This window comes from Amblyomma mixtum, chromosome 3, assembly GCF_055824585.1.
Source record: "Amblyomma mixtum isolate Tamu chromosome 3, ASM5582458v1, whole genome shotgun sequence".
Lineage (NCBI taxonomy): Eukaryota > Metazoa > Arthropoda > Arachnida > Ixodida > Ixodidae > Amblyomma > Amblyomma mixtum.
The window spans coordinates 257,556,863-257,571,701 of NC_143014.1; the positions used below are offsets into that span (position 1 = coordinate 257,556,863).

The following is a 14,839-nucleotide window of genomic DNA, read 5'->3' on the forward strand; positions in this document are numbered from 1 at the left end:
GTGGGGGGGGGGGGGGGGGCACTACACCTGCCCCTGCCCTCTCCTCTGTGCACTCCTGGTGACTGCTAGAGTGGGAAAGTACGAAAATTACAGCGCCACGGCTTGGGGTTGTTGAACGAAACGCCATGGTGAAAGGAGAAAGTCATGCCAAAGTGGTGGCGTCGCCATATTGTTCATGCACTCGTCCCGATGCGAGAGAAAGTGAGAAAACGCGAGACTCTGCACGGTGTTGTTGCAGCTGCATGAAGTACGGAAATGGTGGAAAGCCCTTACTGAACCTGTTCGCAACAGACCAATGAGAAGTGTTCTGACATCTGCCTGAACCCGATGGTAATTTAAGTTTGGTATAAAATGCCAAAGCGTGCGGCGTGTGCGCCTCACTCTTGCTACGTCTGGCGACCTGACTCAGTAAGCTTCACGCATTGCTTGGTACTACTAGGCCTGCACGTATTTTGAACACCATGGCAGCTAATGTAGTGTGTCTTGTCGCTCTGGAAAGTGGGGAACGGAAAAAGGTATCTCTGTCTGATGGCACTTACGAGGAACTGACGAATGCGCTGACCGTATTTACAGCGATCAACGACAGCACATTGGTAAGTGCACTTTCTTTGCTGCTCTACATCTTGAACTTGAGCGTATAGAGGTGAACAGACATGTCCACAGCACTCGAGTGTAGCGTGCCGCGGAGAAAATTAAGTGAAATATCGGCACTTAACGCCGCTGCTTTGTCAGGGGCAATGCGCTCGTGCCTGCAGGGTTTGTACGTTTGTTCGGTGGCATTTGAGTGTAAGTATTCTCTCTAGAACACAGGATCTGCTTAAAAAAAAAGCGTTGTAGACAAGCGTGCTCACCTCTGTACAACGACATGTAACAAAGTAGCGCTTGTCCTGTCCTCCTCTCGTCCTTTGTAGTTACCGCGCTGTGCTTTCTGTGTAACAACTTCTTTTTTTTTGTGAGTTTGTGAACATCCATCTGCACCAAGTTTGTAGACAGCGATGCTGTTCACAAAAGAACAATATTCTCACTTTGTGATGCGCAGTCATTTTGCTCCACAAATGATTAGCCTGAAGAGTGGAAAAACTATTGTTCATAGTGTGTGCCTTCAAGCCTAATAATTCCGCTATTCACCTCAATTTTGCCTAAATTCACCTCAAGTAACCTTAATTTTCCTAACTCTGATGAACTTCTGCAGTCTGTTGAGCGAAAAAGCGTGACTTTTGGGTCAAAGTGGAGGGCCGTCTTTTTTTATATATTGTGACAGTCAGTTATAATGCACAGTCGCGGACAGAGTCGCGGACTTTTCCGAGTTGAAACTGTTTTCTGTCGTGTCGCGCAACGAAAATAGAAATGTTTGGTGTCGTTATGTGTGAGGGCAAAAGTAAGGTATACTATACTTGCATATGCATACAACATCCATTACATTTTGCAAGGTTACGCGTCTGAAGACTGACCATACTGACCATTAATTAAGACTGACTTTGTCCATGTTTGTCTCTCCGCGAATGCACAATGTAACATAGCACAGCAACCTTTCCTTCTAAAAACGAATTTGGCGACTAAGATCAGGAGGTGTTGAGGGTGCAACTCTGCAGTCTATCAGCCCGATGGTTGGATCGTTTAGTGCTATAAGAATTTTTCGTCGGGACATTCTTGAAATGTAACAGGGGCCTTTGCAACAAGGTTCGGCTACTTCAAGTTGATAGGCAGAAGTCGTTTCTCATCAGCAGGCGCCATCACATTTACTAGCAAAACAAATGTCAACAAATGTGGTATCAGCCCTTTCATTGCGTGTGCATACGTCGGATCTTGCTTTCGCACTGAATGGCCTACCCTTCCCTGTTGAAAGCAACTGAACAATCATCGACAGTGTGGAAGACACTCTTCACTTTCCCGTTTTTTAGGCAGCTGAAAAGCAATACGAGTGCTGCGCCTTTCATTGAAAATCGGAGAAAAATTCTCTCGGCCAAACCGCTGGCTTGGTAGCGCTCGAATTTCGCACAAAGGTGGTATTTATGGTAACTTTTGCGTTATGCCACGTTTGGATGAAGTACTTCCATGAATCGGTAAGAATTAAAATTTCTACACTATGTGGCGATGGTGGCGATGCCGGACCAAAACATACTGTTTCGATCGGTGGAACGCCGGACGAATCCGACCAGTAGGGTGTGACCAGAGGTATGTAGGACGGACCTAGAGCTAGCATTCTTTTTCCTAGTATGTCGGGCGGATAGTTGCGCTCCTCTGAATTACCGCCTATTGGACGATAGGTATAATGGTTCAAGAACATATATGCTCACTGCCCGGAATAGGTCGACTGGTGATCGGTGCATCCGCATACTTCGAGAGCACCCTGCAATGAACTGCTTACATGTCTACTACACACATTACAAGCACCAAGACGGATCCTCCGGTTGCACGTGTACCGTTTGCCGCACGTCGCTTGGTTGCATCGTGCGAAATGCAAAATTACTCCTGGATATTTGCAAGCCAACATATATGGGCTCATGAGCTTTTCTGTCGTGTGCTGAAGTCCGCTTCGTGAACTTGAGGCGATTGATGTGGCGAGCCGGTTGCGGTGAGCCGGTTGCGGGGAGCCGATTGAGCGACAGCCAGATATACAGGGTGTCCCAGCTAACTTGGAACAAGGTTTATAAAAAAACTAAGCATTCTTCAGAATTGAAATCGCGCGCATGTTGTTAAGGTTTATCAAAAGTTACAGTACCATTTTTTTTCCTCCTTCTACTTGAATAATTAGTCGTGATAAATCTTTTTAAATAAAGCTTGAAACGTTCCGGCATCAATAGAAAAGTGGTGGAGCTCCACAAATACCGTCCAACCCAGGCACTTCCAACGAGATAGACTTAGCGTGGCCGTTTTTATTCGGGAAAAACAAAAGCCCGCGGTGTTTAAAAAATACCACGTGACAGCTCGCTCCGTGCGCTCGGATGCGCCCCGATTACAGCGCTCTCACCCGTGCTTTGTAAGAAACATCACCCGCTTCGGGCCTTTCGTGCTGCCCAAGACAGGGCTTCGCGATGTGCTTGGTTCCAAGATAAGCGCCAGTGGGTACGGGCGGGAGTTGAAAGAAAGCGCGGCTCCCGTTTCTGCGGCAATAACTGTACACTCACGTTAGCAGAATGCAAGCGGAGGAACGATGACAATCTCATGAGTTTGAATTTGGGATCAAGATACCAACAAGTAAAGACGCATATAACAAGCCTGATAACGTCGTGTGAATTACGCTGAAAAACAGGAGCCGCACTTTCTTTCCATTGCCGCCCGTACCCACTGGTGCTTATCTTGGAACCAAGCACATCGCGAAGCCCTGTCTTGGGCAGCACGAAAGACCCGAAGCGGGTGATGTTTCTTACATTGCACGGATGAGAGCCCTGTAATCGCGGCGCATCCGGGCGCATGGAGCGCGCTATCACGTGGTATTTTTAAAACTCCGCGGGCTTTCGTTTTTCCCGAATAAAAACAGCCACGCTAAGTCTATCTCGTTGGAAGTGCGTGGGTTTGTCTATATTTGTGGAGCTCCACAACTTTCCTATTGACGCCTGAACGTTTCAAGCTATATTTAAAAAGTAAATTTATTTATCTCGACTAATTGTTCAAATAGGAGGAGCGAAAAAATGGTACTGTAACTTTAGATAAACCTTAACAACATCCACGCGATTTCAGTTCTGAGAAGCGCTTAGTTCTTTTATAAATCTTGGTCCAAGTTAGCTGGGACACCCTGTATAAGAATGGGCGAACTTCTCTTTGCAGCTCCTCGAAAGTAGCGAATGTAGCGTGCGCCTTGCAATGCAGAAGCTTCGCACATAAGATCGCGTAACGAGCAGCATTGGCGCATATACAGGGTGTTTCACGTAACATGAACCAGGGATTTAAAAACAGTGGCTCACCGGAGCTGGGCGGAACGAACGACATATTGTTTCACGCCGTGTGACGCTCCTCAGGGAATATTTTTTTTAATTCTGCTTAATTAGCCGAAATTAATTATGCAAGTTTGGTATTATTAACTTTCGAGTCACGTAGTTGTAGAGGGGGTTCAGAAAGAACCGATCCAGTTTTTTGAAGCAATGTATTTCCGAAGCGAATTATGATAAAAAAAGCTACGTGACTGCGCTCATGTGCTACCATATTCCAGCACTCCCAACCGTGTTTCGAACGAACGAAACGTGAGCGCTGACCATTCCCAAGTGAGCGGCCACCGCTCAGTTCGACAGGCTGCAAAATTATAAAAAAAAATGGTGGCTACCTTAAAATAGGCGACTCCACTGCTTTCCCTTCCTTTTTTGTTTTGCCTACGAGATGGTTCAGTAGAACTCCGTCTGAATTGGTTGTCGAAGGCTGCTTATCACTTATCGAAGATCACGGCACGCGCTTTCCGCGTTCAGGTAGAATGTGCTGATGCACTTTCAAGACAATGCCGAGAGCGGCGCCGGCCGCTCACTTCGAGACGGTGAGCGTGCACGCTTCGTTCACTCAGGACGCGCTTGGCAGCGCTACAGTACGGTAGCGCAAGAGTGCAATCACGTGGTTTTTTTTCATATTTCGCGGGCTTTCTTGAAATTCTGGAAAAATGAGCCACGTAGAAATATCGTACTACAAAAAACTGGATCAGTTGTTTAGTAACCCCCCCCCCCCCCTGCAATACAACGAAACACAAGTGACCCTGTGGTGAATATTAAATTTTTTTGCATAATTTATCAATGGTAACAAATTAATTAAGCGCAATTTTAAAAAAATACTCCGAGGAGCGCCACAAGACGGGAAACAATATGCATTTAGTTTCAACCAGTTCTGATGTGTCACTTCTTTTTTAATCTGTGGTTCAGGTTACGCGAAACACCCTGTATACACTGGACGCGGCATTAGTCATGGACCTGGAGTCAGCCGTACCTTTAACGAGAATGAACGAGGTCCGGCGGACGTATTAGTCATTTCAGTAAATATATTTGCATCCCTTTTGTAACGGGCACTAGCGAGTGCTACCTTGCAAGTAAAGTGGTGAACTATTTATTTGTTTTGTACTTGGCCCTCCCCCTTTCCCCCTTTTTAAACTTAATCCTGTTCCGATTCCTTTTTTTTTCCAGTAAAGGCTGTTTTTTATGTTGTAAGCTATACTCCAGTCTTCTCTTGCTCGTCTTTACAGCTGATGTGGTAATTTTTTTTCACTACCCCTAGAAACCAAAACTTCTGGAACGCTATGTCCTCTCTGATATTTGTTTGTATAGTCTTATAGTCTACCATATTATGTTTAATGTTTTCTAACTGCTCCCGCATGCTTCACAAATAATATTGCCTTGTTCACACTTGCTTCTCTATTGCCTGGTTCTAAGGCGACCAGATCTAGCCTCAAATAGGTCTACCCTCTCAGATTTCATTTTTACCAACTCTGTGTTCACACACTGAATCTTTTGTTTCTACTTTTTGCCTCCACTTAGCAGTCTGTTTTTTTTTTGTGCTCTCATAACTTCCTTTTCTCTGTTGTTACTTGTGTAGCATGTCGTATGCTTTCTAGTCCTTTTCCTCCATCACATGTCCGTATATTCTCAATATGATACCCCAGTTATGGATCCCTTTCATGGAAAATCAAGTTTGTAGTAACACGTGAAATGATAGTAATCTATGCGTAGAGTTGTAATAAATCCTGCACTAGAACCATGTATCTTGGTGAATGCAGTGCAAGGAGTGAAACGGAGGACATGGAGATATGAAATGAACATCAGTTATCTAGATAGCAGTTGACACTGTTATATGATTCAGGACCTCTGGTTCCCACTTGCCTCTGGTTCCTCTGGTTCTTCTGGGACCTCTGGTTCCCACAAAGTTTCACGCATTGCCTAGAGATGTATTTCACTCAAAATCACGGGACGCAGTCTCTTCACTGTTGGCTACCGATTCATTTATGCTCCCTGTCAAACTCAAGTGCCGAGCAAAAAAAAAGCATGTTACCTCGTTGTACCTCAACATTATGGGTGTTTTCACTGCAAAAGACATTCTGAAAATCAGACCGGCTGTTATTGATCACCTACAAAAATGGCTTAAAGGTATCGTCTATAAGAACGTCTTTTTTTTTTGCTCGGGGCTTGAGTTTGACAGGGAGCATTAATGAATCTGTAGCCACGGACAGCACCTCATGATTTTGAGTTAAATACACCTCTAGGAGATGCATGAAACTTTGTTGGTAGAATGCGCAGTTATGAATTGTGAATGAAATGATACCAGTAGTCTCACAGGCAAGTGGGACAGAGGTCTTGCACCGTATAACAGTGTCAACTCCTGTGAAGATAACTGATGTTCGTTTCATGCCTATGCCCTTTCTTTTGTTTTTTTGCATAGCATTCCCCAAGATATACTGCTCTAGTGCAGAATGTGTTACATATCTCACGCATTACCATGACAAGAGTGCATAACTCAAGTAGCATTGCGAGAATATAGTTCTTGCATGAGCTTACCGCACACAGAGGTCGTAATTCATTGCATGATCAAACTGTTCTTTTTTTAGATCCAGATATATGATGCAGAATTGGAAGACTTCATCGACCTTGAGCCTGGTGAACCTATTAGCAATAAAGCTAAAATCAGGGTCACAAGGAAGGTGACACCTCCCATAGATGTGAGTACTGTACTACACTGGCATGAACAGTGCAAGGCTGTGAAGTAGCAACTGATATGAAGTGCATTATTTCATATAAAACAAAGCTAGAACAGTGGCTTTACTGTAGTGCACACACTGCATGGGCTATGTGACAGCTATAAAATAGGATGTGGAAACCCGAACAGGACCACTACAGTGCAGGCAAAGAACATAAAAATAATAGATGCCAGATAGAGGATACACCTGTGCTTGTTAGCACTTCGAGAGAGTAGTCATTGTGCCTTTGAAGTGAAAACCAACAGTGCTAGCCTTCAGACTCCCTCAAGTATGGGCACCAAAATTATGCGTACTTATTAGGTACAACAAGGCCATAAAAAAACGCACAAGCACTTTTAGCTGCAGTGTACAACAAACCTGATTCATGTTTCTAGGTAAAGGTTCTACTGAAGTACATATTCAAATAAAAAACCGATTGTTAAAGAACACCTTGTTGCAAAGTAGAAAAGTATGGCATATGTTTCCGGCATATGTTTCATTCCGGCCTCACTGTACAGGCGCGGACAAAAGTAAACGGAGCACGCAACTGTCTTCGAATATTTTCCACGCGTCACCTAACTGAAATTACCAGCAGTGGTACGCGCATGCTGGTAGAGGAGGTTGGTGGGCTTTCTTGTAGACAAACAACGCTTCTTCATTACCAATGGAGGAAGCGTGATTGCACTTCAAACGCAATAGCGTGCTCCGTTTACTTATGGCCGCGCCTGTACATTCCATGAGAAATCAATCACTGCAGCAATGAAACTGGAAGGCACTGTTTCAGCATATCATGTGTGCCTTTTTTCAATACAGAGTACACGTGACAGTGCATCCAGCAGCCCATTGCAGACCCTTTCTGCAGAGGTGGTTGATGCAAGGTGAGCATACATTTTCAAGAGCTGTGACTTATCCTGCTAGTGTGCCACCAAGAACCAAGCATCATGGAATATTAGAAAGCCCACATAATACCTCATACAAGGCTTATCACCTTGTCAGGCATGTGCTCTATGCAGGATGTTGTTTGTTAACACCTTTTCACACTTAGTTCATTAAAATGGGATGTGGAGGGCTTGAAAAGCTACAGACCAATCATCTTTACTGCCTACTGTCTACAAGGTATTCACAGAGGTGATCACAAATAAAACCTGAGCAACCATAGACCTCAATCAACCAAGCGATCATGCTGGCTTTTGTAAAGGCTATCCGAAAATATACTATATTCATACCATCAATCAGCTGATAAGAGAAATGCACAAATATAACCAGCCACTATACGTATCCTTGACAGATGATTAGGAAGCATTTGAGTGAGTAGAAATGTCAGCTGTCATGCTGGAATTGAGGTGTAGAAGAGGCGCATGTAAAGGTGATAGAAAATATCTGGTAGATGCACAGCCATCGCCCTTCTGCATAGAGAAAGTGATGAAATAATTGCTATTAGGAAAAGTGTTGGGCAGATAGACATGATCTGTACAGCAGTATTCACCGCTTGTGTACAGGAGGTATTCAGAGAACCATATTGGGAGGAGTTCAGGATACAAGTTAATGGAGAATACCTTATTAATACCTGATTTGCTGATGATATTGCTTCACTAAGTAAATTGGGTAATAAATTGCAAAGCACGATGAGGACCTGAACAGGCAAAGCAGGATGAGTGCTCCAAAAATTAACAGGAACAAACCTTTGATAGTCTCGGAAGGGCACAACAGTTCAAGATGGGCAGCAAAGCATCGCAAGTTGTGAGGGAATACGTCTACTTAGGACACATAGTAAAAGCTGACCCAGACCACAAGAGTGAAATAACTAGGAAAAGGTTGGAGTGGAGTGAATTTGACAGGAGGAGGAGGAAGATAAATTAAAAAAGGAAAGGCAGGCCATTCATATCTGAATGGAAGCTTACCGGTATCTCTCAAGAGGAAAGTATATAACATCTCTATCTTACCGATACTCACCTATAGGGCAGTAACAAGGAGAATTCTGAAAGGGGCTGGACTTAAACCAAGAACAATACAGCGAACTATGGGAAGGAAAATGATAGGTGTTATATTAAGAGAAAATAAGAGCACAATGTGCCAGGGCATGGGTAGATAGAAAAGATGGGCATGGGTAGATCATGTAACGCGGAGGCAATATAGCCGATGGTCCCTTAAGGTAAGAGTGGATTCCAAGAGAAAGTAAGTGCAGCAGGGTCATCAGAGTCAGGTGGGAAGATGAGATTAGCAAGTTTCCAGGTGTAAGGTGGCCGCAGCTGGCACAGGACAAAGTTACCTGGCGGAATGTGGGAGAGGCCATTGTCCTACTTTTGGACGTAGTTAGGCTGATGGTGGTGGTAGTGGTAGTGGTGGCATTGTTTTAGTATTCTGTGCATTTCTCCATAGCCTGATTGTAGTGTTCTCTTCACAGAGTGTCTAGTTCTCAGTAACAATGGTAAAACACCAATCAAAGAACTGTGTTGGGTCAGGCAAGGCAAAAAGATTTTTCCACTACTAGCTGTTCACCACGCATTTGCAAGAGGTATTCAGGGCGTCGGACTGGAAACAGCTAGAAATAAAGGTGATTGGAGAACCCATTAATGATCTCCAATTTGCTGATGGTACTGCCCAGCTAAGTAACTCTGGGGAACAATTGCAATGCGAAATGGAGGACTTAAGCATGCAAAACATAGCGGTAATGCTCAACACTCTGGGAACAGAACAGTTTGTGATGTGCAGTGATATAGTGGAAGTGGTGAAAAAGCACATCTTACCAGAATAAGTAATGACTGGTGATCCAGGCCACAGGAATGAAATTGGAAAAGAAGTTACAAGGAGCAGTGCATTTAGAACCCCAGCCTGCCTGGCGCATTCCATTATTGCTTGTGAATGGAAACATAACATTTCCAATCACTGTCTCATTGATCATTTCACTGCAGCACAAAGGTTTACTGGCAACCTGGTTCTCATTACACATGCTAATGTACCTTCTTTTGTGATACTAGCTCCGATTTCTAGCACAGCTGTGATACTGCTTCACTTCACCTTGTATTGCTATATGCTGCATTTCAGGCATAGTTCAGCATAGCTGCTACCTATTGCTGGTGAAACATTGGTGCTGTGGGTTACAAGGCTCCTTAATCATGTGTAAAGAGCAAGCAGTCACTTCACCATCACCCTGTCTTTTGTAGAGCGCATTTTCTGTACAGCATTTGTAGAGCAGCCAATAACAGCAGCCGCAAAATATGTTGGTATCTAGGATATATAAAACAATCTTGTATTATTCTCAGTGACTGCAAGTACTGTCACCAGCAAGGGTGGCAAGACATGGAGCTGTTTTCGAAGGCTGTCTTGAGGACATCATTTAAAGGCTTGGGCAATGTTATGGAATGGTTCATTAGTATGTCATGCAGTGAATGTTGTGAAGTGTAAGAGCACTTGCTGCTGGGCTAGTTGGTTTTGGTTCATAATTAAATCGTTTTAGGCACAAAAAACAGACAATACACATAGGTAGGTGACAGGTGACAATTGTGAATTGTGTGCCACATGTGTCAAACTTGATGTATATCAAAAATAACTGACTTGTATGTTTCCTTCACTGTGTTGCAGTGGCAGCATTGTGCACGACGTGAATGCCATACCATTTGAGGACAGATTCGATTACATGGGATTTACCTTGCCGTCCTTGGCACCATATGAGGATGTCCTCAAGCGGCAGACACCAATCAGTGGCCACGTCAGACGGTTTATCATTGATAAACTGTTTCAGGAATGTTTTAAGCTGGCATGGTATGTGGTGCTTCAAACTATTACTTAGCATTTCTTGCTGCTCTGCTAGCATTGTTGCAGTGTGATGTCTTTAAATACAGTCAGTAAAAATTGTGAACTACCATTTACTGCATGCAAATCACAGCAGTAATTATTGCTATAGCCTGTAGTACTATTATTTCCACTTAACATAGTGCAACATTTCACCTCTGTTCTAGGTACCCATCCCGCACACTGTACCGTGTTGCTGCCGAAAAGCTTCTTCAAAAATATCCGCATCTAGTTGATCGAGTTGGGAACGGAAGTGGTTTGGTGAGCACACATAGTTTTAGTTTTCTTTGATGAAATTTAACTGTACTGCAGCACTTGAAGAGAGTTTGGTTTCAATTTTTTGGTGGCCCATATTAGTGTGTGATAATGAAGCTTGAGGCGAGCACTTTTTGAGGGCAGTATGAGCATGGGAAGCTTGAGCAGTAATGCCCACTTAACATGGATAGTTTCGATAGATGCTGAACCTTTTGCCAATACATTCGCTTGCTCCAAAAATGCTCAGGTCATGTACTGTACGTGTTGTACTTAAAAGTAACGTACAAGTGTCTTTTCCATGTGACACCACAATCAACCATGCACTCGTCAGAAAATAATTTGTGCAAATCGATAATAGTGCCATCAGTACAAATCCATAGAGGTAAGCTCTACCCACATTCAATTCTTTGGTGAACAAAACTGATTCATCTGTTTTTATCTCAATGCAATACACATTTGCAGAAGAGTAACTGCAGAGTGTCACATTTTGGTCCTGTACCTTCTTGCCAGTGCAATACAAAAAGCACTCATGAGCAAACCTTTGGTTATCATGTTTCCATAGGCACCTGATGATGGCACGGGTTGCATGCTTGCAAGTTTAGGGTGATACACGTTCCTTGAATCCCTACTTGTCTAAACACTTCTTTTTAGATCCTTTGTGTCCAATTTTTTTTACAGGAATCATGGGTGCTAGGCCTGCGAAACAAATTTAAAAATATGAGGAGGAAAACAGAGACGATCACAGAAGAGATGCTGGAAAAAAAAAGAAAGCACTCGGGCGCAGCTGCAAAAAGGGGGAGTGAAAAAGACACGGAGGCAGCGAACAAGAAATTATGCCGCCTCTTCGTGAGTTTTTGCTTCTGCTTGTTTCCTGTTAGAAATTTCCAGCTAATAGTATGTTACTATGTTTCGATTGTGTCGGTGCTGACTCTCAGGGCTGGGGGCAAAGTCCACTTTATTACACATGCGAGTAGGGTGGTCTTGGGGGATCCTGACCACTTTGCTAGCTTGGTAATAACTAAAAATGATAATACTCTGCTTTATGCAAGATGAACTACTCTTTTACCTGCTGTTTCTTGTAACCTTCAGACACTGAATTTCTTTATGCTCAGTGTGCTATGTTAACATTTGCATTATTATTTCACGCACCTTCACGAGGCAGTTCAGCCATTTAATATCAATGCACATCCTGGCCACTGTGGCTGCATTGTGGTGGAGGCGAAACGCAAAAATTTCCACATGCTTTGCAATGCCACTCCAATACCAGATGGTCTAAATTAGTCCAGAGCCCTTCACTACAGAGTCCCACATAGCCCATGAGTTGCTTCAGGATGAAACAACTCCGGGTGCCGAAATTTCCAGCCCTCTACTACAGTCTAAAATGGCACATGTGCAGCTTTGAGGCATGCCGCAGTTCAGTATATAGCCACTCCGATTTACCATGTTTATTCCTGCCTATCAATGTATCCTGTGGTGCATCTGGACCTACAGTAGAAAGGTTTGCTTTGACAATGGGGCTACTAATAGCTAAACAGCAAATATTTTATGATGTTCATTTAAAGACTGCATGGTAATAATAAAATACTGATGGTACTGAAGAGTGGCCATCTAAAAAATGGGGATCCTATAAAAGTGCTGTAGCGGCTAAGGTGTTCCGTTGGATCTATTTCTTGGCGCACTAAGGTTTCTGTGCATGTTAGAACCCTAGGCAGTTCAAATTAATCAAGAATCTTGTTGTACGGTGTGCCTTTTTTTCTTTCCCACCATAGTACAGGTATGTGCCTGAAAGCCACTCCCTTTACTTCGGCTTTTAAAAGCTGGTACAACTCAGCAAATGGTTGGTTGGTAGGCTGGTTGGTTGATGGGGTTTAACGTCCCAAAGCAACTCTGGCTATGACGGACGCCGTAGTGAAGGGCTCCAGAAATTTCGACCACCTCGGGTTCTTTAACGTGCACTGGCATCGCACAGTGCAGTGCACATTAAAGAATCCCAGGTGGTCAAAATTTCCAGAGCCCTTCCTGCCATCTAATTATTATGAAAAATGTTCCTGTAAGTATTTATTGAAATGGAAAGTAGTAAGGAACTTTTGTGTGATGCATTTGCCTTTAGTTTAAGGAAAAGTTATTAGCGGGTAGTAAGGTGGGAAGAAGATGAATGCGATTTTGTGACATGAATTGAAAGAAAGCAATTCCAGATTGCCTTTAAAGGGCTTATACTGACCCCACTTTATTGGAGTAACTCATTCTTTTCATTACAGGACTGTAGCCACCTTTTTGTTTACGGAGAAACAATGGAGTCACTCGAAAGCCACAATGAGTGGCTTAGAGAAAACCTGGCTGCAGACAGCAGTGAACTGCGGCCACGCTTGCTGGCTACGGCTCAGAGGCGCCATCAGGAGCTCCGGACTATGAGCATATCAGATGCTTTGCTCCTCTTTCCTTTCCTGAGAACTGAAACATCGGTACGTTCAGCATTTTAATATTTTGTGCATTGTTTTAAATGTGCTCTTTTCTTTTTTAGCTCTTGATGGAGTTTGATATCCTATTCAAGAGAAGCATTGCTGATGCCATAAAGGGTGGTTTTTCATCGCTGCGCAAAATCCTCGTGGAACATGGTGATGAGCATGAAGCCGTAGCATTGGCCCAGCAAGGAGATGGTAACTACAATAACACAATTCCATTATTTTCGTTTACCACTTATATTGCACTTTTATTCTAAAAGACAAGATGACATGAAAGGTTGCATGTTAATCTTTTCAGAAGTGCCACCTTGGAAATCCATGGCAATGCAGGTTTCCATGCTGGCCAGTTACGGCAAAAGGCAATGTGTAGGGTTTATATCAGGTGTCCGAGCTAGCTTGCCAAGGTTTAAAATTACACCGGAGCATTATAGATGGAGGCAACTTCAACCTGTACTTTGTTCAATGAATAGTTAAATAAACTGATTGTGTTCTGGGCAAATTCCAGTGCCAAATTGTAGACCTGACAAAAAGCGTCTAATTCATCAGTTTTTATTTTCATGAGTGCTACTGCTGGTGGGAGCGTGATGAAAAACTGTAGCGGAACACTGTGGTCCCCCACAAAGATGCCTCGATAGCTGCACTGTCCGACAGCAAAAGCACTGTGTGCACTGTGAATCGCTAGTGGGCATCTGCGGTCTACAAACTTCCTCTGCTTTGATTACTGACCTTTTTCCCTTTAAGCCCAATCCTCTAAAAGTATCGCATGAACTGCTCCATCATTAAGTATGCACACAATTACCGGAATTACCTTATTAGTTTACAGTCAGTCTGTACCTTGGTCTTGAATTTGTCGCAGTGTGAGATCTTCTGCCAGGCATTTCTTTCGCGAAAATGATGCATGTTGCATTTGCACTTTGTTGGCTGGAAATTTCAACCTGCCGTCTGACAAGTTCTACATGACTGTTTCTGCAGAAAATGACCTGCTAGGGCTGCTCACTGTCACCATGACAAGGCTGAAGGAACCAATTGAGGCAGTCTTAACTGAAGTAAGTGTCTGATCTATTGGTTTAGTTTCATGCTAATAATAAAGATATATGGCAACACAATGCGATGTAAGAGTGATAGTGTAGTGGCAGCAGCGAGTTCACCGCCAACGTGCCACCTGTTCTGCGTCCACTGCAAACACCCTACTGGCCGTGGCTCTACAAAAGCAACCAGCAGTTGTCTCCGCCCTTTGTGTGTGCTCTGCAAACTAAGACTGACTAGCCAGCCTACCGTTATGGTGATTAGTAGTGCGCAGTGCCTTGCACTATGTGGCCATGACACTTTCTGTGCGGGAGCAATTGTTGCATTTTTCTGGCGTTAAATTTAGTAGCAGTGGATTTAAATATGTCACCAGGTTCAGTGCTAGTTTTGCTGCATTTCTGGAATAAGTGCCAAGAATGGAAGCTAAGCTAAGTAAGCTGTTCTCCTGGCTCTTGCATGACAGTTTTGACAACTTGACTAAACATGACTATTCCAGCCCTAGTGCAATCACCAAATCATGCTATCTACCTGCGTTCTTTTGTCCTCATTAGTGCACCTCTCAAGAATGTCGCTCTTCATATGTACTTGCTGCTTGGTTTCCATAAGCAGCTTTCACCCTGAGGCCTTTAGCGCAGCATAATTATTTGCTTGCAGCTAATGC

At 43.6% G+C, this 14,839-nt stretch overlaps 1 protein-coding gene across 1 annotated transcript; it reads left to right on the forward strand.

Moving 5' to 3' along the window:
- Positions 1-279: 279 nt before the first annotated feature.
- Positions 280-14,013, forward strand: LOC149354503 (uncharacterized). Its single transcript, XM_089575992.1, has 9 exons — positions 280-593; positions 6,515-6,625; positions 7,457-7,521; positions 10,226-10,405; positions 10,603-10,696; positions 11,369-11,536; positions 12,949-13,152; positions 13,212-13,347; positions 14,009-14,013. Exons 1-9 carry the CDS (start codon positions 462-464, stop codon positions 14,011-14,013), a joined length of 1,095 nt encoding a protein of 364 aa, XP_089432118.1. The 5' UTR covers positions 280-461.
- Positions 14,014-14,839: the final 826 nt, after the last annotated feature.